Genomic DNA, 23,928 nt, shown 5'->3' on the forward strand with positions numbered 1-23,928 from the left:
GCAACAATGCGTCTTAAAGGAATCCATTGTTTATACATTTTTGGTGATCTATAGATTCTATTCACATAAGTGTGCGGGGGGGGGGGAATATTTTTTTCACTTTTCGTATCAGGATACTGACAAAAATTTTTTCGAAAATTTAGGGGCTTTTGTTGTTTTTCGTTTTTTTTTCAATGAAGACACCAAAGAACGCTATTTTTCAAAATCTAGGGGAGGGGCAAAACAAATCTGGGAGTCCATGGCTCAATCAAGTGGCTCAATACGTTATAGGCCATCAAGATGTAACTGTTTACTAAAGTGTCTCATAACCCAATTATGGCATTGAAAGGATTAAAAAAGAGGTATTTTATAGAATTAACCTTTTTATTTTAAGACAATCTAAGTAATAGGCTTTGGTGGACAAGTTCGAGGTATTTTCGGTAACATGAAACAATGTCTAGTCAACCGTCGAGTTGTCCAGCCCTTTTGGGGGGGGGAATTTTTATCTAAAATACCCTTTTTGTGGTTTCATTAAAAATAATGACGAGTTTGACCCCCCCCCCCCGAGATTTTAAAAACAAAATTGCCTCCTCCCACTGAGTTCTCGTGATTTGACGCCCTCCTACGCTCTTCCCGCACTTCCTTTCCCAAATCACAGAGTCCTTTACAATAACACACCACTAAACCGACCGCTATCTCTTACCAAACCTACCCTCTCCATATACCTCCTATCGCAACTCACGCAATTCTTCGCTCAGACACCCTAGACCAACAGCTATCTCTAAGCAAAACCTACTCTCTCCATATACCTCTTTTCGTAACTCACACAATTCCTCACTCACACACCATGCGACCAACAGTTACCTCTTACCAAATCAACTCTCTCCATAAATTTCGTTTAACAACTCGCACAGTTCTTAACACTGACAAACCACGCTAGCCGCGACCAGAGTTGCCACCCCGCGAAACAAAAATTCACTATATTTTAGTGTTTTTTTGTTGACTTAGTGATTTTCTTCAATACTCTAGTAATTTATGTGCTGGTTTCGTGATTTTGTTTGGTTTAGGCAGAAAAAAAATCACTAGAAAGAGTGTTGCGTCACTAGAAGTGGCAATCCTGCCCACAACTATGTACACTACAATTTCTTAACGAGATGCCTCAATAATTGCCATTACTTATCTTGGGTAGTAATCTTTACCAAGATTTCGGGTATATTTAATATAAAGTCTTTGCTATACACCAACAAACAAATAGCTAGTTGTAGCTAGCCGCTCTCCCAAAGAAGGGGGAAAGAAAAGAAAGTAATCTGAAAATCGACAAATATAGCAAAAAAGAATTTAATACTGGATATAAAAGACCTTTCTTAAAACAGTATTTGTGGCAAAAAAAACTACAATAACATCCACTATCCCTACTTTATCAGATTCTCAACTTTAAATAACCCTCGCTTCCGATGGACTTTCTTCTTATCAAAATAGAATTTTTCCAGAATTCGATACAAGCAAAAATCCCAGGTAATTCAACGACCCATCCCAATGTTTGAAGTAGTTTTTTCCAGATACGCAAGTGGTCCTTGTAACCCAGTATTTGCCCCTTGCATTCCTGGATGAGGCATGCGGTTCATCGTACCTTGCATGTTGCCATACCCTGGTTGCATCTGTGGACCTCCAGGACTCATACCAACCTGAAATGGTATTTTTCAGATATCAACAATTTCAATGTAGTAAACTGGATATGACGTCTACTGAATCGGGCAACACAAAAAAATGTTAGTAATGGTCAGCGAGAAAGATTGAAAAGCTATATAATACAATTTATTTTCAAAATAATCATACAAGTAGATAGATTTCATCTCGGGAAGGGGGAGTTTACTCGTATCAGATGAATTGCATCAGATAAATGAGTTAGTTAAACAACAGAGATATGGAGAGTTCATTTGAAATAAAATATTCAGCCTCAAAAACTTTTTTCTTTAAACTAGTAGAAAATTTCATTCTAAAGAAGCAATCAGGCTTTGCGTTCTTTTTTGACACAAAATTCTATATTGCAACGACGGCTTAAAAAGTAAGGTTATTTGGCCTCGCTTCTTGACATACACCTAAAAAATACGGTTGGCTCTGGAAAACACGTCACAAAAATGATCCAAATGAATCAAAGCACAATTTTTACTACGAAAGTATAAGAGAAAGATGTCTCTGTTTTCTTTCGTTTAATTATATCAGATAGTTCAACTAAGAATAACTAGGTAAATGCGCATTTATAAAATCATAGTTTTTAAATACACTTTTTATTCACAGTGAGGAACTCAGCAAGAGGGATGCCACTTGGGTAAGCAGATGGGGGGGGGGACAATTCCTTCTGCTTTAAATTTAGTAAAACAAACTTTTTCTAATATTCATAATTCTAGATAATATTTTCAATGAAAAAAGAAATGAAAAAAAATTGGACCTCCCTCTCCCTAGATTCTGAAAAATAGATTTTTTCGTATTTTCATTTTAGAAAATTTAAGAAAGCCAATCCCTTCCCTATATTTTCATGAATTGACAATTCATTGAATTGACACAAATTATTACGTATATAAGGAGGGTTGCCCTCTCCTCAATACTTCGCTCTTACGCTAAAGTTTGATTTTTGTTCCAGCTATTCAAGAATGACTTCTGAATCACAAAGGCCGTCTAAAGTTTTAAGGAAAAACTTTAGCGTAAAGACCGAGGTATTGAGGAGAGGGTGACCCCCCTCATATACGTAATAATTTATGTCCATTTTCAGTTTTAATGTTGCTCCTTACTTTCAGTTGAAAAAACTTGTTTTATTTTAATTAATTGAAATTAAAAAGAAAACAGAATTAACAATGAATAATGAGATGAAGTTGAAAATGAATACAACATACTAGCGTACGACTAAGAGTAGGGCTACATCTTATTCTGATTGTCGAATGGGCTGCCCCTGGGCAAACAAGGTGTAACTTATCTATCTTTCTACTAAATGTATCTATGAAGCCAGTGGTTTAAATAGCTGCTTAACTGGTGTGGCACGTCTGTACGTCTCCAGTGTCTCTACGTAGAATTTCATGCCCAATGGTATATTTGCAAGGCCTTCTAACTGCTGTGATTGAACGCTCCAGGGGCGAATCCAGGGGGGCGATCCCCCCCCCCTATACGGGCTGTAATTTTTTTTTTACTGCACTTACGGAAGTCTGCCTTAACGCATGTTCTAACTACTGTAACTAGACTATAAAACCTTTTTACATTACGTTCATTCCACAGCTTTTCCACTATCAAGCTAGCCTCGAGTATTTTTTGTCACCTCATAGCATAGCAACAGTTCACCCGGTAAATTTTAGCTAGTTCTCGCCTCCCGGTTCGATGTAAACATTGGAAGTGGGTGGGGTTGTGCGACGCAATCTGACCTGAAGTGTCAAAACAAACATTTCGTTCCAGTGTATAATGAAATTTGAATGTGCATGTGTCACAAGGATTTTCGTCGTTTAAGCGATATTGATGTCGGGAAAACGCGGACAAAAGACGCTTGACAGCTTGGTCATTTCAAAGTCTTGCAGAATGGATAGTGTACCTGTAACTGCAAGTAGCTCTTCAATTAGTTCTGTTGGAAGTGGCGAACACGGGCAAATTCCTAACACTTTGCAATCTTTTGTGAACCCGTTAGCGTTCAGAGTGATCATCCAACAACACCCCCGCCCCCTACCCTGTTTCCGGAAAACGATATTGGGATCCACGTCGGTACAATACATGCCATTGACGACCAAATAAAGTGCAAGCTTCTGGAGAGACCATGGAAACTCCCGATTGGATGCCAAATGCCGTATTCTGTTCATTTAAAGCGGGGGAAAGACCAAAAAAGGTACTTGAACGATTCTGATTTGCAGAGTTTCCACTGGCTTGTATATTCTGCTGCCCAGAAAGGCCTTTTTTTTACAAATACTGCCCTCTTTTTGTAACTGGGGCTAGCGGGGGTTCAAACAGACAGGTTCCCCTACAAAAGCTGGTCACAAAGCCTGTCACAAAATTTGCTAAGTTACTGGGAAACGATAGAGACCTGACAGTACATGATACTTCCCAGTACCATCATGACGCAGTAGAGGCTGGAAAGTCGTTTCTAAGAGCCTACCATTCTCCGCACGAATCTGTAAATAATCGCGTCAACGAACAGCGAATGAAACAAGTAACAGACAACCGAGAGAGGCTTAAGCCGATTCTGGAATCAACCATATTTCTAGGAAGGCAGAATATTCCACTAAGGGGCCATCGGGATGATGGCAGCTTAAACTTGGATGACATGCCGCTTTCCAATGAAGGAAACTTCCGAGAACTATGGCGACAGTAAATTAAAGGAACAACTGAAAACATCAGGAAAAAATGCTACCTACATCAGCAAAACAACTCAAAACCAGTTAATTGACTGCTGTGCGAAAGAAGTAATAGGTGTCATTCTAGAAAGAGTGAAGTCAGCAAGGTATTACAGCATCATTTGTGATGAGACAACAGATGTGTCACATTCATCGCAACTTAGGTTAGCTCTCTGCTATGGCTTCGATAACCATAGACGCGAGGACTTCATAGGTTTTGCTGACGTTCATCATGCCACCTTTGAACCTTCCACTGCAGACAAAGAGCCGACTGTCAATGGAAAAGTGATTTGCCAGCTAGTTCTAAGCCTTTTAGAAGAAATGGGTTTGAATTTACTCGACTGTGTTGGAATCGGTACGGATGGGTGTGCAATGATGGTATCAAATAACTGTGGTGCTGTAGTTGAAATTCAGAAAAAAGCTAAAAATGCATCTCGTTGTCCCTGCTTTAACCACGCCCTAAACCTTTCTTTGTCAAGAAGCTCAGCTGTTTCGAGCATCAGAAATGACATAGGCATTATAAAAGAAGTTGTTGCATTTTTTAATGCATCTGCGAAGAGAAATTACGTCTTGAATAAGGTTCTAAAAACTCAGCTCACGGGAATCAGCGAGACGAGGTGGATCGAGCGACACGAGTCACTTATGCAGTTTGTGTCCGAACTTCCAAAAATCATCCAGGCTTTGGAACACATTAGTCACTGGAGTGAATCAGTTACCGCTCAAAAGGCAAAGACGCTTGTCGCAGCGTTACATAGTGCGGAATTCGTGGTTTCCCTTCAGTGTCTACACAGTATTTGCGCTCTGACCTTGCCTCGTAGTCGGCTATTCCAGAAGAAGACTTTGGACTTGGGCGCTGCCGATGGCCACGTTTCCGATCTTTTGGATGTTTTAGCAAAGCGGCGAAAAAACGTGTGACGAAGAGTTCGCATTAGTATTCGAGCAAGTAAAAGAATTGTCAGATAAAATCCAATTGGCTGTTGAAGTTCCAAGGATTACACAAAGACAGGTTTATCGAAATAATCCTCCTTATATTACGCCTGAAGAATATTATCGACGTGTTGTTTTTATACCTATGCTCGACTCAGTCATAAGTGACTTAAAGAGCCGATTCTCAAGAGACACGCTGAACTCTTTCCGGTTAACCGTACTGCTGCCATCAAATATTGTGAATTGTACCGATGATTTGCTGCAATCTTCCGTCAAAGAGAACTCTAGCATGTAGGGTCAACTTCTTGGCTTAACCGTACCGTCTACCAGGGCAACACTTATTTTTGCAGAGGTGCATGTGTGGAGTAGTAGATGACTTCGAATTAAGAGAGAAGGAGGTATTTTTCCTAGTTCAGTGGAAGAAACTGCCAAGGAATGTGACAGACACCTATATCCTTATGTCAGCTCACTTCTTGATATTTTATATCTCTTCCGGTGAGTGTGGCATCTGCTGAGCGTAGCCTCTCAACTTTACACAAACTGAAAACCTGGCTCAGAGCACAGATGGGGCAAACTAGACTTAGTGGCTTGGCCCTCCTTAATGTGCACCGCAACATCGATATCAGCATTGACAGAGTAATCGACAGGTTTGCCAACAGTGGAGCCAGGAAGCTTGAATTTTGCTTGTTAACAGTTGTCAGTTGATCAAGTACAGTTTTTGTAATCATTATTGTAATATATGAAAACCACATTTTCGTTAAACAAGAGACCGGCAGGGAAACTTAAAACGTGAAAAATAAAGTCAGCCTTGTGGCCGACAAAAAGGACACTACCCCCACTCTTTTCGGTAAGAATCCCCCCCCCTAGAACGAAAGGCTGGATCCGCCCCTGAAACGCTCATTTTAATCCGATGCCAAACAGGGTTAGAGCGGACATGTGGCCGAAAAAGCGATAAGGCCCAGTCTGATCCTTCTTGTGACTTAAAGGTGCTAGAACTTCAAAAGAGCCCTCCCTCAAACTTCTTCAAACATTCATTATAAATGAGACCATGAAAAAGATATGAGAAACATATCGCTCCTTGGGAAGTCCAAGTCATTGAGTGAACTATTAAAGAAATGCTCCAAATTGCCAGCAAAATAGGATGTATCCAGGGTCTTATTAAGACCTTTCACGGCCCTTAAGCTAATTAAATTGCGGAGTCCCTTTTGTTACATCACTCAAAATACAACAATAACAATATATTGGATGCCAACGGAGGCATATTATTACAAAAAAAAACTTCAAATAGATGCCCTTTTATCATTCATTATGGTTCTCACACATGAGTCAAAACTAGGTAGACATTAAAATTCCTCTTTCCATAGTTAAATTAAGAGTTTATATATATATATATATATATATATATATATATATATATATATATATATATATATATATATATATATATATATATATATATATATATAAGTTGTCTGTCCGTTACGAGAAAATTATATCTTCTATATATATAAAAGAAAACAAACTAAAATGTAAAAACTGGAAATTGCATAAATATTTCGAAATATTTTCATATTTCGAAATTGACAATAGATTAAAGTAGTTCAAAAATAGAAAAATGGTAAAAAACTAAAAAAAAACTAAAAAGAAAAAACTAAAAAAAATTAAAAATCAAAAAAATTAAAAAAAGAAAAAACCTAAAAAAAAAAAACGTAAAAAAAATAAAAAAGATAAAAAACTAAAAAAAAAACTAAAAAAAGCTAAAAAACTAAAAAAAAGAAAAAACTAAAAAAAAAACTGGGAATTGCACAAATATTTCAATATATTTTGACAATAGATTAAAATAATTCGAAAACCTTAAAACAGATACCCCAAATATTGAGGTTTAATATAAATTGTTGGAGGTTTAGCATGCTTGGCACGTAAAGATTTTTCCAGGTGTCAATGTTAGAATGAACATTGACAAATTGAAGAAAACAAATCAATAAAAAGAAGAAACTAAAAAAAAGAAACAAGAGCTAAGAGCTCATATGGCACTTGTGACGAGGTCGGAAGAGCCGAGAGCTCATATGGTACGAGGTCGGAAGAGCCAAGAGCTCATTTGGCACTTGTGAGAAGGTCAGAACCTAAAGTTAGACTCGGTATTATATTTACATCATGTTTTGGTGTATTTCATTATGATTAACGTAACTACACTTCTTGAGTGTGTTAGGTATAATACATAAGTACCAGTAATTTTCTTTCAAAAGGCCACAGACTAATAGAACCAATTTTCGATGATTTTAAAGTTAATCCCCCCCCCTAAAAAACGAACCAAGAGCCTGTGTATGTACCTGCAGTCCTTTGAGTCTGCAAGGCTATCAAAATATTCAACACCAGACTTTAGAATAACATCAAAAATTATTACCTTACCCTTTTGTATTATCGACAACGTTCTTTATAGGTAGGAATTTCAGTTACAATTTTATACTTATCTTTTGACATAGATTCTTGAATGACTTCCATTTCTGCTCATCAAATTCATGGAAAACGTTTTAAATACGTATTTAAATTGCGCATTAAAACCCGCGTTGTCTGTGCCCAAAGGACTGGGAACTAATTAAAAGTCAATAGCTAAGTTCATGAATGTGAAATCATCATTGATGACTGTCACAGTGTAAAAATATTTTCCCTTTACTGTGCTGACTGCATAGATGACTGGAACAGTTACATCCGCAGGACTTTGCTTCTTAGGGAATTCCAATTTCGTCAGCAATAGTTACAGCTTAGGGGTATAAGCCTAGAGAAGGAAACATGTTAAGAAAACATTTCATAGTACGCACAATAGCTGTAGCAAACACCTTTTGCATGGATCCCCCCTATACTTTACCGCCAACCCCCCTTCCCCTAAAAATCAAATATATAGTCCAAATTATATAAAACCAATGCATTCTGTCACCCATCACTTGTTTTCCGGTTGTTCTTTTAAACAGTTAATTCAATTAATAAGTACAAGGTATGAAACAAGAGAGACGCATTGGGGGAATAGAGGGGAAATAGATAATTTCGACTGTATATTTACACATTAAGGGGGGGGAGGTAAAATATAGGGGGTTCCATGCAAAATCTGTTCGCTACAATTGTTATGCATATTGTAAATTGTTTTCTTATCATGCTTCCTTCTCAAACATGTTTCCTTCTTAAATCGTAAGTTAAAATACCTCATTTTTATAATCTTTCAGAATTAACCCTCGCCCCCACTCCCCCAAAGAGAGCGGATCCACCCTTCCAACTCCCCCGAATGTCACAGGATCTGGTCGGAATTTGAAATTAGAACTTTATACCACAAGATCCTTCTAAATATCAAATTTCATTAAGATCTGGTCACCCTTTCGTAAGTTACAAATACCTCAATTTTCAAAATTACCTCCCCCCTCCCAATTCCACCAAAGAGAGCAGATCCGGTCCAGTTATGTCAGTCACGTATCTTAGACAGGTTTCTATTCTTCCCATCCAGTTTCATCCTGATCTCACCGCTTTAAGTATTTTCTAAGATTTCCGGTCCCCCCAACTGCCCCCCCAATTACGTTTGATCCGGTTGAGATTTAAAATAAGATATCGGAGTTACGAGGTCCTTCTAAATATGAAGTTTCATGAAGATCCGATCACTCCTTCGTAAGTTAAAAATACGTTATTTTTCTTATTTTTCAGAATTACCCCCCCCCCCCCCCGCAATTTAGCGGATCCGTTCCAATTACGTAAATTACGTATGCAAGACTTTTGCTTATTTTTCCAACCAAGTTTCATCCCAATCCCTCCAATCTAAGCGTTTCCCATCATTTTAGGTCTCCCCACCCCAAACTTCCCCCAATGTCACCAGATCCGGTCAGGATTTAAAATAAGAGCTTTGAGCCACGATATCCTTCTAAAAATCAAATTTCATGGAGATCCAATCACCCGTTCGTAAGTTAAAAATACCTCATTTTTTCTAATTTTTCAGAATTACCCCCCCCCCCCAACTACCCAAAAGAGAGCGGATCCGTTCCGTTTATGTCAATCATCTATCTAGGACTTGTGTTTATTTTTCCCACCATGCTTCATCCCGATCCCTCCACTCTACGTGTTTTCCAAGTTTTAGGTTTCCCCCTCCCAACTCCCCGCCCCCATCACCAGATCCGGTCGGGATTTAAAATAAGAGCTCTAAGACACGATATCCTTCTAAACATCAAATTTCATTGAGATCCGATCACCCGTTCGTAAGTTGAAAATACCTCATTTTTCTAATTTTTAAGACTTACTCCCCCCCCCCCAACTACCCCAAAGAGAGCAAATAAGTTCCGATTATGTCAATCATGTATCTGGGACTTGCGCTTATTTTTCCCATCAATTTTCATCCCGATACCTCTACTCTAAGTGTTTTCCAAGATTTTAGGTTTCCCCCCTCCAACTCCCCCCAATGTCATCAGACCCAGTCGGGATTTAAAATAAGAGCTCTGAGACACAATATCATTCCAAACATCAAATTTCATTAAGATCCAATCACCCGCTCATAAGTTAAAAATACTTCATTTTTTCTATTTTTCCGAATTAACCGGCCCCTACTCCCCCCCCCCAGATGGTCAAATCGGGAAAACGACTATTTCTAATTTAATCTGGTCCGGTCCCTGATGCGCTTGCCAAATTTCATCGTCCTAGCTTACCTGGAAGTGCCTAAAGTAGCAAAACCGAGACTTTAGGTTTTCCCCCTCCAACTCCCCCCAATGTCATCAGATCCGGTCGGGATTTAAAATAAGAGCTCTAAGACACAATATCATTCCAAACATCAAATTTCATTACGATCCAAATACCCGCTGATAAGTTAAAAATACTTAATTTTTTTCTATTTCTTGCGAATTAACCGGGCCCCCACTCCCCCCCCCCAGATGGTCAAATCAGGAAAACGACTATTTCTAATTTAATCTGGTCCGGTCCCTGATACGCTTGCCAAATTTCATCGTCCTAGCTTACCTGGAAGTGCCTAAAGTAGCAAAACCGGGACTTTAGGTTTTCCCCCTCCAACTCCCCCCAATGTCATCAGATCCGGTCGGGATTTAAAATAAGAGCTCTAAGACACAATATCATTCCAAACATCAAATTTCATTAAGATCCAAATACCCGCTGATAAGTTAAAAATACTTAATTTTTTCTATTTTTTGCGAATTAACCGGGCCCCCATTCCCCCCCAGATGGTCAAATCAGGAAAACGACTATTTCTAATTTAATCTGGTCCGGTCCCTGATACGCTTGCCAAATTTCATCGTCCTAGCTTACCTGGAAGTGCCTAAAGTAGCAAAACCGGGACCGACAGACCGACCGACAGACAGACCGACAGACCGACAGACCGACAGAATTGGCGACTGCTATATGTCACTTGGTTAATACCAAGTGCCATAAAAAACTAAAAAAGAAAAAAAAACTAAAGAAGAAACTGTATCTATATATATCAAAATCTATATATATAAAAATAAGTCTTTTATGTCTGTTACACTATGTCTGTTACGCCAGATTATATCTTATCTATATATATAAAAATAAGTTGTCTGTCTGTGTGTCTGTCTGTCAGGTGACGTCATGTTTCTGTGTCGACTGACGTCATGAAGTTAGTTGTCGTCATTTTTGCTATGATGGTGACGTCATTAAAGATATTTAATCATGAAGTTAGTTGTCGTCATTTTTGCTATGACGGTGACGTCATTATAGATATTTAAGACATATATGTTCACGTAGAAATCTATTAATGTTAAGTTTAAAATGACTGATGAACTTACAATGGCAAAAGCCGATGAAGATGCTCAAAGAGTCTATGCCAAAAAACTTGCTGCTGATAGAGATAGTCAGAAAAGAAAGCGTGCCGAGGAATCAAAACAACAGCAAGGAAACAGGCTTGAGGCTGATAGAGAAAGAAAGACTAGAAAGCGTGCCGAGGAATCAAAAGAACAGCAAGGAAACAGGCTTGAGGCTGATAGAGAAAGAAAGAACAGAAAGCGTGCCGAGGAACTACCAGAGCAACGCGAAAGCAGACTTGCTGCTAAAAGAGAAAGTGAAAAAAGAAGGCGTGCCGAGGAATCACAAGAACAGCAAGAAATCAGGCTTGCTGCTGATAGAGAAAGTAAGAAAAGAAAGAGTGCCGAGGAATCACAAGAACAGCAAGAAATCAGGCTTGCTACTGATAGAGAAAGTAAGAAAAGAGAGCGTGCCGAGGAATCAGAGCAACCTGAAAGTTATCGCCTGGCATTCAGGTACAGCCCAGTCGATGATTATAGCTTGAGTAGATGTGTTCAAATCAGGACAATGTCTAAAATTTGTCCCTATTGCAAGGCCTTGAAATTCAATGGTGAAACAATGGGAATGTGTTGCGCCTCAGGAAAAGTTAAACTTCCTCTATTGGCTGCACCACTAGAGCCATTGAAGACTTTCCTTACTGGAACTACGTAAGAATCTTCGCGTTTTTGTCAAAATTAAGAAAATACAACTCATGTTTCCAAATGACGTCGTTTGGAGCCCAAATCGAAAATCCAGATCAATTTATGTCTACTTTCAAAGTAAAAGGGCAAATTTATCATAGAGCAGGGTCCCTTCTACCATTCTCAGGCGAGAATCATAAATTTTTACAATTGTACTTCATCAGTGATAGAAATTCTGAATTGAATGCACGTTGCGAAATTTCTCCCAAAGTTGAAAGGACAATCGTTTCCCAATTGCAACATCTTTTCCACGAAAATAATAATTTAGTGCGTCTGTTCAAAACAGCCATCGATTTGATGCCTACTGATACGCATAAAATTGTTATTTCCGCTGACAAAACGCCTCCTGGCCAACATGTGCGTAGATACAATGCTCCAACTATCGACGAAGTGGCAATCGTTATGGTCGGTGATCAGTTTTTACCTCGAGATATTATTCTTCATAAGCGAAACGCTCAGTTGTTAAGAATTGCTGAAACTCATCGATGCTACGATGCCCTACAATATCCTATCATTTTTTGGGATGGAGCCGACGGCTATCACTTTAATATTAAATTGATGAATCCAGCCACTAACAAAGAAATGAATAAGAAATGCAGTGCAATGCATTATTATTCCTATAGACTAATGATTCGGCAAGATGAAGAAAATTATATTTTAAAATGCCGTGAATTGTTTCACCAATACGTCGTTGATATGTATGCTAAAATTGAATCAGAACGTTTGCTATATATCCGCCTGAATCAGACCAAGCTCCGCTCTGAACAATACATTCATTTGTGAGATGCAGTTGTAAATGACGGTAATACCACAAACGTGGGAAGATTAACAATTTTACCTTCGTCATATGCTGGCAGTCCCCGTCATATGCATGAATATGCTCAAGATGCTATTGCGTATGTTCGTCTCTATGGTCGTCCAGATTTATTTATTTCATTTACATGTAATCAATCTTGGGACGAGATACAGCAGCTTTTACTTCAAGGACAATCGGCGGTTCATAGACATGACATTACGGCCCGTGTCTTCCGGGAAAAGGTGAAATCACTGATAAACTACATAGTAAAACTTGAAGTGTTTGGGTCAGTGCGATGCTGGATGTACTCAGTGGAATGGCAAAAACGAGGTTTGCCACACGCACATATACTAATCTGGCTACATAAAAAAATTACTTCGAACGATATTGATGATGTGATTTCCGCTGAAATACCTGATGAAAATGTCGATAAGGGGTTACATGATATTATTGTAAAACATATGATACATGGACCTTGCGGTGCACTGAACGAAAATTCACCATGCATGGCCAAAGGAAGGTGCACAAAGCAATATCCTCGACTTTTAGTATCAAACACAATTACTGGCAATGATGGTTACCCACAATATAGAAGAAGATCTTCTGAAGATGGCGGTAAAACAGCAATAATATAGAAGCGTAACAGTACCACCATCGAAGTAGATAACCAGTGGGTTGTTCCATATTCCCCGTTATTATCAAAAACATTTAATGCACACATAAACGTTGAATACTGTAACTCCGTAAAGGCAGTCAAATACATATGTAAATACGTCAACAAATGCAGTGACATGGTAGTTTTTCGCTTGCAGCCCGAAATCAAAGATATCGACGAAATCGTACAATATCAGGCTGGAAGATACATAAGCAGTAATGAAGCTGTTTGGCGAATTCTTTCATTTCCGATACATGAACGTAGTCCAGCTGTTGTTCACTTAGCGGTACATTTACAGAATGGTCAACGTGTTTATTTCTCGGAAACCAACGTGCAACAAAGAGCCCTGAATCCACCTGATACAAAGTTAACCGCTTTCTTTTCGCTTTGCAAAAATGATTCTTTTGCAAAAAAACTGCTGTATACTGAAGTGCCTTCGTATTACACGTGGAATACTAAAAATAAAGTATTTGAACGTCGAAAACAGGGTAAGTCAGTCGACGGCCAACCTACCATCTTCAAAGATACCACGATAGGAAGACTCTACACCGTTCACCCCAATCAACATGAATGCTTCTTTCTACGCCTGCTTTTGGTGAATGTACCCGGTCCGACATCCTTTGAGTATTTGAGAACTGTAAACGGTACTATACATGACACTTACCGTAGTGCATGCCAAGCTCTGAATTTATTGGAGAATGACCAACACTGGGATAACTGCATCAATGACGCATGCGAAACGTCAACTCCAAGTCAAATTCGCGCATTGTTTGGCATCATTTTAACAACGTGCTCTCCATCAGCTCCTACAGAGTTATGGGAAAAATATAACTCAAAAATGTCCGAAGATATACTCCATCGAAAACAGTTAGAGACGTCAGATATGACTTTTGATTTTACATCAGAAATTTATAACTACACTTTAGTTATTATAGAAGATTTGTGCGTACGTATGGCAAACAAACCTCTTCAGGATTTGGGAATGCCTTCACCTAACCGTATCGCTGCTGTTTCGACATGTGTAGAATTGGATCGTGAACAAAGTTACAGTACGAGTGATCTATTGTCGTATGTACAAAATAACATTTCCAAGTTAACGTCGGAACAAAAAGACATTTATGATACGATAATGCATTGTGTCGATAACAACGTTGGAGAAATTTTCTTTTTGGATGCGCCAGGAGGTACTGGTAAAACGTTTGTGATAAAACTGATTCTGGCATCAATTCGATCAAAAAATGATATAGCGTTGGCGATTGCGTCGTCCGGAATAGCCGCAACATTGCTGCCTGGTGGAAGAACTGCTCATTCCGCTTCGAAATTGCCTCTGAATTTGCATTCTACAGAAACTCCCACGTGCAATATTTCCAAATCATCTGGGATGGGTAAAGTATTACAGCAATGCAAACTTATTATTTGGGATGAGTGCACAATGGCACACAAAAAATCGCTCGAGGCTCTGGATCAATGCTTGAAAGATTTGCGAGGGAAGTCGAAACCCTTTGGCAGCACATTAATATTGCTTGCGGGAGATTTCAGGCAAACATTACCTATAATACCGAGATCAACCCCTGCAGACGAAATGAATGCTTGCCTGAAAAATTCTAATTTATGGGCACACGTAAAAACATTAAAATTAACTACAAATATGCGTGTCCGATTGCAAAACGATGACTCTGGTCAAACATTTTCAGATCAATTGCTGGCAATTGGAAACGGAAAGCTCCCAGTAGACTCAATTTCAGGACGTATACAACTACCTGCTGATTTCTGTAATTTAGTGACGTCCAAAAATTAATTGATTGAAAAAGTATTTCCGAATATTCTAAACAATTATAAAAATAATAAATGGCTAAGTGAAAGAGCGATTCTTGCACCCAAAAATATAGACGTCCACGAAATCAACAATATTGTTTTGACCAAGATTCAAGACCAGGCAGTCCTTTACAAGTCAGTCGACACAGTTTTGGAACCAAATGAAGCGGTTAATTATCCATCTGAATTTTTGAATTCCGTGGATCTTTCAGGGTTTCCACCACACGTGCTACAACTAAAAATAGGCGTACCAATAATACTTTTAAGAAATATCAACCCACCAAAGCTTTGCAATGGCACGCGACTTGCCGAAAAAAAAAACAATGGAAAACCTAGTAGAGGCCACAATCTTGACAGGGCCTTTTGAGGGTGAGGCTGTTCTTATTCCTCGCATTCCCATGATTCCAACGGATCTGCCTTTTCAATTTAAAAGATTGCAATTCCCAATTCGATTAGCATTTGCAATCACCATTAACAAAGCTCAAGGTCAATCATTAAAAAAATGTGGTATAGATCTTAATACTGATTGTTTTTCCCATGGACAATTGAACGTTGCATGTTCGAGGGTCGGTAAACCTGACAATCTATTTATATGCAGCGACAATTTGACAGCGAAGAATGTTGTATATTCGCAAGTTTTACGCAGTTAATTTGTATTGTATCTATCTATCTATCTATCTATATAAAAACGAGTTGTGTGTATGCATGTTTGTTTGTTTGTAAAAAGAGCGTTTGCATATGACGTCATTATTAGTACATAATGCTTTGTATATGCACAGACAATGGGAAAGCCAAGAATGTTGTATATTCGCAAGTTTTACGTAGTTTGAAACACATATATAAATCTATCTATATTCACAGGTAGGACACAGGGACACAACTACAATGGCGCTTAACTAATATGGCGCGTAACGACTTACGCGCGCGGGGGGCTTGGGGGGGCGCGACGCGCCCCACCAACTAGGTGTTGGGGTGGCGCGAAGCGCCACCCTAACAGCTAGTCTATATATAAAAATAAGTTGTATGTATTTTTGTATTGAGGGTTTGCATATGATGTCTCAAAAATAAAGAAGAAAAAGAAAACTGAAAAAGGAAAAATGGTAAAAAACTAAAAAAAAACTAAAAAGAAAAAACTAAGAAAAAACTAAAAAATTAAAAAAAGAAAAAACTTAAAAAGAAAAAATGTAAAAAAAAATAAAAAAATAAAAAGAAAAAAAAAACTAAAAAAAGCTAAACAACTAAAAAAAAAAAAAACTAAGAAAAACTGGGAATTGCACAAATATTTCAATATATTTTAACAAAAGATTAAGGTAATTCGAAAACCTTAAAACAGATAAGCAAAATTTTGAGGTTTATTATAAATTGTTGGAGCTTTAGCTTGCTTGGCACGTAAAGATTTTTCCAAGTGTCAATGTTAGAATGAACATTGACAAATTGAAGAAAACAAATCAATAAAAAGAAGAAACTTAAAAAAGAAAAACTAAAAAAGAAAAACTCTAAGAAAAGAAAAACTAAAAAAGAAAAAAACTGAAATGAAACTGTATCTATATATTTATATAAATGACGACCGGGACACTCAAAGAGAAATTACAGACTGGAATACCGGGACACAAATGACGACCGGGACACAGGGAATATAAATGACGACCTGGACACAGGGACATAACTACAACGGGGACGCCGGGGGCACAGGGGGATATATAAATGACGACGGGGACACAGGGAATGTTCGATTAGCAATCACCATCAACAAAGCTCAAGGGCAATCGTTAGAAAAATGCGGTATAGATATGAATACGGATTGTTTTCCCATGGACAATTATTATGTTGCATGTTCAAGAGTTGGTAAACCTGACAATCTATTTATATGGACAGACAATAGGACAGCAAAGAATGTTGTATATTCGCAAGTTTTACGTAGTTAAATATATATATATATATATATATATATATATATATATATATATATATCTATATATATAAAAATAAGTTGTCTGTGTGTCGAGTGACGTCATGTTTGTGTGTCGACTGACGTCATGATTGTCGACTGACGAAATTACAGACCGGGACATCGGGACGCAAATGACGACCGGTACATAGGGAATATAAATGACGAGCGGGACACTCAAAGAGAAAGCGACCGGGACACAAGGAATGTTCGATTAGCAATCACCATCAACAAAGCACCGGGACACAAATGACGACCGGGACACAGGGAATATAAATGACGACCAGGACACTCAAAGAGAAATTACAGACCGGGACACCGGAACACAAATGACGACCGGGACAAAAATGACGACCGGGACACCAGGACACAGGGAATATAAATGACGACCGGGACACTCAAAGAGAAATTACAGACTGGGACACCGGGACTCAGGGAAACAAAAACAACGGGGACGCCGGGGGGCACAGGGGGATATATAAATGACAAGGGGACACAAGGAATGTTCAATTAGCAATCACCATCAACAAAGCTCAAGGGCAATCATTAGAATAATGAGGTATAGATCTGAATACAGATTATTTTTCCCATAGACAATTATATGTTTCATGTTCAAGAGTCGGTAAACCTGACAATCTATTTATATACACAGACAATGGGACAACCAAGAATGTTGTATATTCGCAAGTTTTACGTAGTTAAAAATATATATATATATATATATATATATATATATATATATATATATATATATATATATATATATATATATATATATATATATATATATATATATATATATATATATATATATATATATATATATATATATATATATATATATATATATATATATATATATATATATATATATATATATATATATATATATATATATCTATATTCACAGGTGGGACACAGGGACACAACTACAATGGCGCGTAACTAATATGGCGCGTAACGACTTACGCGCGCGGGGGGGGCTTGGGGCGGGTTTGAAGCGCCCCCAACAGCTAGTATATATATATATATATATATATATATATATATATATATATATATATATATATATATATATATATATATATATATATATATATATATATATATATATATATATATATATAAATAAGTTGTCTGTCTGTGTGTCTGTCTGTCTGTCAGGTGACGTCATGTTTCTGTGTTGACTGACGTCATCAAGTTAGTTGTCGTCATTTTTGCTATGACGGTGACGTCATTAACGGTATTTAAGACATTTGTTCACGGAAAAATGTTTAATTGTAAAATGGCTGAAGAACCTACAATGGCAACAGCCGAGGAAGCTGCTCAAAGAGTTTATGCCAAAAAACTTGCTGCTGAAAGAGAAAGTAAGAAAAGAAAGCGTTCCGAGGAATCACAAGAACAGCAAGAAAACAGGCTTGCAGCTGATAGAGAAAGTAAGAAAAGAAAGCGTACCGGGGAATCACAAGAACAGCAAGAAAACAGGCTTGCGGCTAAAGAACGCAAAACCGCGCAGTTAGATGAAAATCAACCTGGACAGCGAGAGTCAAAACATATCAAAACTGAAAATGATAGCGATGATGATTGGGTTTGGGATTTTGACTTGGATAAGGTCATCATTGCCTACCAGATTTAAGTTAAAAAAACAAAGGTTCGTCGATATGTACTTCATAGTGACGCTGAAAAATAAAGAAGAAAAAGAAAACTGAAAAAAGAAAAAAGGTAAAAAACTAAAAAAAAAAACTAAAAAGAAAAAACACTCAAAGAGAAATTACAGACCGGGACACAAATGACGACCAAGACAGAGGGAATATAAGTGACGACCGGGAACCTCAAAGAGAAATTACAGACTGGGACACCCGGACACAAATCACGACCGGGAGACAGGGAATATAAATGACGACCGGGACACAGGGACACAACTACAACGGGGACGCCGGGGGCACAGGTGGGATATATAAATGACGACCGGGACACAGGGATTGTTCGAATAGAAATTACAGACCGGGACACCGGGACACAAATGACGACCGGGACACCGGGACACAGGGAATATAAATGACGACCGGGACACTCAAAGAGAAATTACAAACTGGGACACCGGGACACAAATGACGACCGGGACACAGGGAATATAAATGACGACCGGGACACAGGGACACATCATTAGAATAATGAGGTATAGATCTGAATACGGATTGTTTTACCCATGGACAATTATATGTTGCATGTTCAAGAGTCAGTAAACCTGACAATCTATTTATATGCACAGACAATGGGACAGCGAAGAATGTTGTATATTCGCATGTTTTACGTAGTTAAAACATATATTTATATCTATCTCTATTGACAGGTGGGACACAGGGACACAACTACAATGGCGCGTAACTACTATGGCGCGTAACGACTTACGCGCGCGGGGGGGCTTGGGGGGGCGCGAAGCGCCCCACCAACTAGGTGTTTGGGTGGCACGAAGCGCCACCCCAACAGCTAGTATATATATATATATATCGGAGCATGGGCGATCCGAAAAGCAGATGAAAATTTACTAGATGTTTTCCAGAGAAATTGCCTACGGATTGTTCTGGGTACCCGGCTGACTCACCGTATTTCAAACAGTAGGTTGTACGAAAAATGGGGTTCAATCCCGCTTTCCAGGGCTATAATGAAAGAAAGGTTGAGATGGCTAGGCCACGTTCTACGGATGAAGAATGACAGATTACCGAAGATTGTCGTTTTTGGCCAACCGTCTGGGGCTACACGGAAAGCAGATCGTCCTTATCTGGGTTGGGAGAATGTCATAAATAAAGATTTAAAGGAAATGGGAACTTCGTGGGAGGGTGTGAAGAGGGAGGCTTTAAATAGATTAGGTTGGAGGTGAAGCGTGCGTAGTTTTGTTGGCCTCAGGCGGCTTGGTGCTGCAGTGAGTTATTAGTAGTAGTAGTAGTATATATATATGCCTGCGATAGCTATGTCGGAGAAATTAGTTTGGAATACGATATTGAACTTTTTAAATTGTGCTCGAAAAGCTGGAAATAAAAGTGATGAGATAAGTCGTCAAGCATGCAGTTTTATACGAAGGACGATATAATCAAAGCTAAGGAGATACTGTGGTCTTCTGCTCACTACACCAATAGAGTGTCAATTAAAAAAAAGTGCCGAAGACAATATTAACGAAATGCTAAAGGTATTTGAACTTTGTGAGCAACGTAACGTTGAGCTGCCAGTCTTTGTGATAGTCGAACCTGACGAAGTCCCTATATGTCCTGGTGATATAGCAGCGGTAATCACCAGAAAAGTTACAGAGGTTTGTAATAAGCTAGACGATTTCATGAATAAGTACCCTCTCGCCCCCTCGATGCTTCCTACAGTTACTGAAACACAGCCCTCAAATGTAGTGGTACTTAAGAATTTGCCCTCCAACCTCACGCAGTTAGATTTGAGGAAAGACTTTTTGCAAAAAATTAGTGGCAGAGAGTGCTCCAAAATTGTTGAAGTTCAGCCCAGAAAAGATAATTGGCGAGTTGTTACAGCCAACAAGGCTGATGCGGAAACTCTTGTCGGGGTCTTTCAGAAGGGCGATAAATCTCTTTCTGCAACAATAAGGAGCAACTCTCACCTTGGTATTGCTAGATTTGTCCCCAGCAATATAAATGACGATGAACTTCGCGCACTGATTCCGATGTGTGTCAGTTCAAAACAGATTGGCAATACCCGCTCGGTTCAATTGAAATTTCAAACCAAAGTTCACCTTTTGAATGCCATAAAAAATCCCCCAGTCATAGACTGGAGAGGGTCAAAGTAGTTGAGTATCTCACCCTCCCGCTGAGATATTTCAAGTGTCAAGGTTATGGGCATATATCCAGCAGCTGCAAATATGAATCTATTTGCGCAATCTGCGGTGACCATGGTCATTCAAGCTCCTAAACATCTCCTTGTCAAAGGCCCAAGAAATGTCCATTGTACAAATCACAGGATCATCCTGCTACACCTTCAAATTTCCAGTCGTCCAAAGACTTTTAAGTAAAGTTAAGTCAGCATAATGGTTCGAGTCTTAAGTCTCTTATCATGGAATATCAATGGCAAAGTGGGTGAAAAAGGCCTAATCCTCTCTGTATTTATGTAACTCAGTATTTCACAGAATTCTTATCTCTTATTCCACCCAACGAAAATGAACAAGTGCCGTGGTCGACCTTCAGGCGGATTAGCTATCATTTCAAAATTTCCCGTCAATCTCCTTGAGTCGATGACGATTTCATTGCCAATGAATTTTCGGACCTAATCGGTATAAACGTTTACCTGCCAACTAATTACTGCTCTTTGCAATCAGAGAATAAGTTCATAAATGCTTGCAAAAGGCTAGCGGGTTTTGTAAAGAGAGTTTCAAAGCACCCATATGCTCGAGTTTTGATCGCAAAAGACTTTAATTGTGACTTAACAGAAAGTTCATGGCCAAGAACCCAACTCTTTCCGAATTTCCTCCCCCCTCCTTCCTACTCAGTTGCTGCCAAAACAGAAACTTTCATGTTTATTGGTATCCTGTGAGCGACTTCTAACCTTGATCATTTTATTGCATCTTTCCCCTGTGAAACTGTCGATGTAATTAGTGATGGCTTTTATTCGGATCACCTCCCAATAAAGTTGAAAATAAATGCTTCGTTTAATGCCTCTAAACAGCCAGATAAAAAGTCGTTTTATATAAAAGACTGGAAAAAAGTTAACCGCGAGAGGTTTTGTTTTGAATGCGGCAGAATATTAAATAAAATAAAGGTAACTTTCATTTGCTGTACACGCGCTGGGGCCTTAGTGAAAAAGAAATAGCCATCGGGCTTACCCCCTATCTAGCAGAAATTAACTATGCATTAAAGTGAGCATAGAAGAAACTGAGCAGAAGGCTTCAGCTGTCCGTGCAAGCGTGTTAGGAAAGGCTCTCAAGTTCAGGATTGGTAAAAAAAAAAACCTTCCCTTATGTCCGCATGCGAGTCTTCTAAAATTTCGCTGAATATTTGGAAGGATTGCGGCAGGCCGAAGTCTGGGACTGTTTATAGTTTGCGGTTATGTTCTAAACGTTTTTTGCTAAAGTGTTAAGAAAACATAAGGCTGATCTTATTGTGAAAAACGCTCATAAAATTGCAGAGAACCCTTTGAAGCTTTGGAAAAAATTTGAACGCCCTTGTGAACACATTTGTGCAAATAATATTCCTGGGCCTGAGTGGATAAACTATTATAAGCATGAGTTTGCTTCTCCCGATCCTCCTCTTGAATCAAAATTTGAAAAAGAATTAAGTGCTCTGAATAAACGCGAACCTTCGACATGTATAATTAAGTCAAGTGATGTAACGTTTTATTATAAAAAAAAAAATAAAGAAAAGAAATTCCGCGGGAGTTGATGGAATTACTGTCAGACATTTTGATTATGCAACTTCTTTTCTTTTTAATCATTTATCTCAACTTTTTCAAATGTCTATTGAAAACGGAGTTGTTCCTTATCAATTTACAGTTGGTCAATTAACCCCTATCCCAAAAACAGGCAAAAAGGATTTTACAGCGTGTATTTCGTTCCGACCTAAAACAGTTTCTTGTACTATTTTTAAATTATTTGAGTCAGTTATTTTGGATGAAATTGTTTCTAAATGTTATGTCCCACCCCACCAGTTTGGTTACCAAAAAGGTATTAGCCGGGAGCATGCCCTTTTTGCTTTAATGAATGTTCTTGCTGATGCAGAAAGAAGTAGATCCGATAATGTCCTTTGTGCTTTAGATGTTGATCAAGCTTTCGACTGTTGCATTTTTTCCATAGTTTTACCTGAAGCGTATATAAGAGGGGTAAATTTTTGTATAGTAAAATGCCTTCTGTATATTTACCACTATCACCTGAAGGTGAAATTAAAGAGGGGATCTTCCCTTTTTGATATTTTGAAAGGAGTCCGTCTAGGTGGCCTTAACTCACCGTCTTTATTTAAGAACTCTGTTTTACATGCCCAAAATTCAGTTAATTTTAGTAGTATTTACTGTGGACTTAATGTGTCATTAATGACTTTTGCAGATTAAACCGTACTTTTAGTATTTAAACCGTACTTTTAGTGGATGCGAAAACGCGTTTCATCAGCTTTATAATGAACTAGCTGTTGGGGTGGCGCTTCGCGCCACCCCAACACCTAGTTGGTGGGGGCGCTTTGCACCCCCCAAGCCCCCCCCACGCGCGTAAGCCGTTACGCGCCATTGTAGTTGTGTCCCTGTGTCCCACCTGTGAATATAGATAGATATATATATTTTTTTAACTACGTAGAACTTGCGAATTATACAACATTCTTGGCTGTCCCATTGTCTGTGCATATAAATAGATTGTCAGGTTTACCGACTCTTGAACATGCAACTTCGCGCCAACCCAACACCTAGTTGGTGGGGGCGCTTCGCGCCCCCCAAGCACCCCGCGCGCGTAAGTCGTTACGCGCCATATTAGTTACGCGCCATTGTAGTTGTGTCCCTGTGTCCCACCTGTGAATATAGATATATATATATATATATATATATATATATATATATATATATATATATATATATATATATATATATATATATATATATATATATATATATATATATATATATATATATATATATATATATATATTTAACTACGTAAAACTTGCGAATATACAACATTCTTGGCTGTCCCATTGTCCGTGCATATAAATAGATTGTCAGGTTTACCGACTCTTGAACATGCAACATATAATTGTCCATGGGAAAAACAATCTGTATTCAGATCTATACCTCATTATTATAATGATTGCCCTTGAGCTTTGTTGATGGTGATTGCTAATCGAACATTCCATGTGTTCCCGTCGTCATTTATATATCCCCCTGTCCCCCCCCGGCGTCCCCGTTGTTGTTGTTTCCCTGTGTCCCGGTCGTCATTTGTGTTCCGGTGTCCCAGTCTGTAATTTCTCTTTGAGTGT

The 23,928-nt window shown here is 38.5% G+C and overlaps 1 protein-coding gene across 4 annotated transcripts in view; it reads right to left on the reverse strand.

Annotated features, from left to right (window-relative positions):
• Positions 1–1,301: 1,301 nt before the first annotated feature.
• Positions 1,302–23,928, reverse strand: part of LOC136027481 (mediator of RNA polymerase II transcription subunit 28-like) — a 57,695-nt gene continuing 35,068 nt past the window's right edge. For all 4 annotated transcript variants that reach the window (XM_065704793.1, XM_065704790.1, XM_065704791.1 and 1 more), the window contains exon 5: positions 1,302–1,664. In XM_065704793.1, coding sequence (XP_065560865.1) covers positions 1,500–1,664 — 165 coding nt within the window. In that variant the 3' untranslated portion in view covers positions 1,302–1,499. The remainder of the gene's footprint in view (positions 1,665–23,928) is intronic.

The sequence above is a fragment of the Artemia franciscana genome, chromosome 5 (genome assembly GCF_032884065.1).
Source record: "Artemia franciscana chromosome 5, ASM3288406v1, whole genome shotgun sequence".
Classification (NCBI taxonomy): Eukaryota; Metazoa; Arthropoda; class Branchiopoda; order Anostraca; family Artemiidae; genus Artemia; species Artemia franciscana.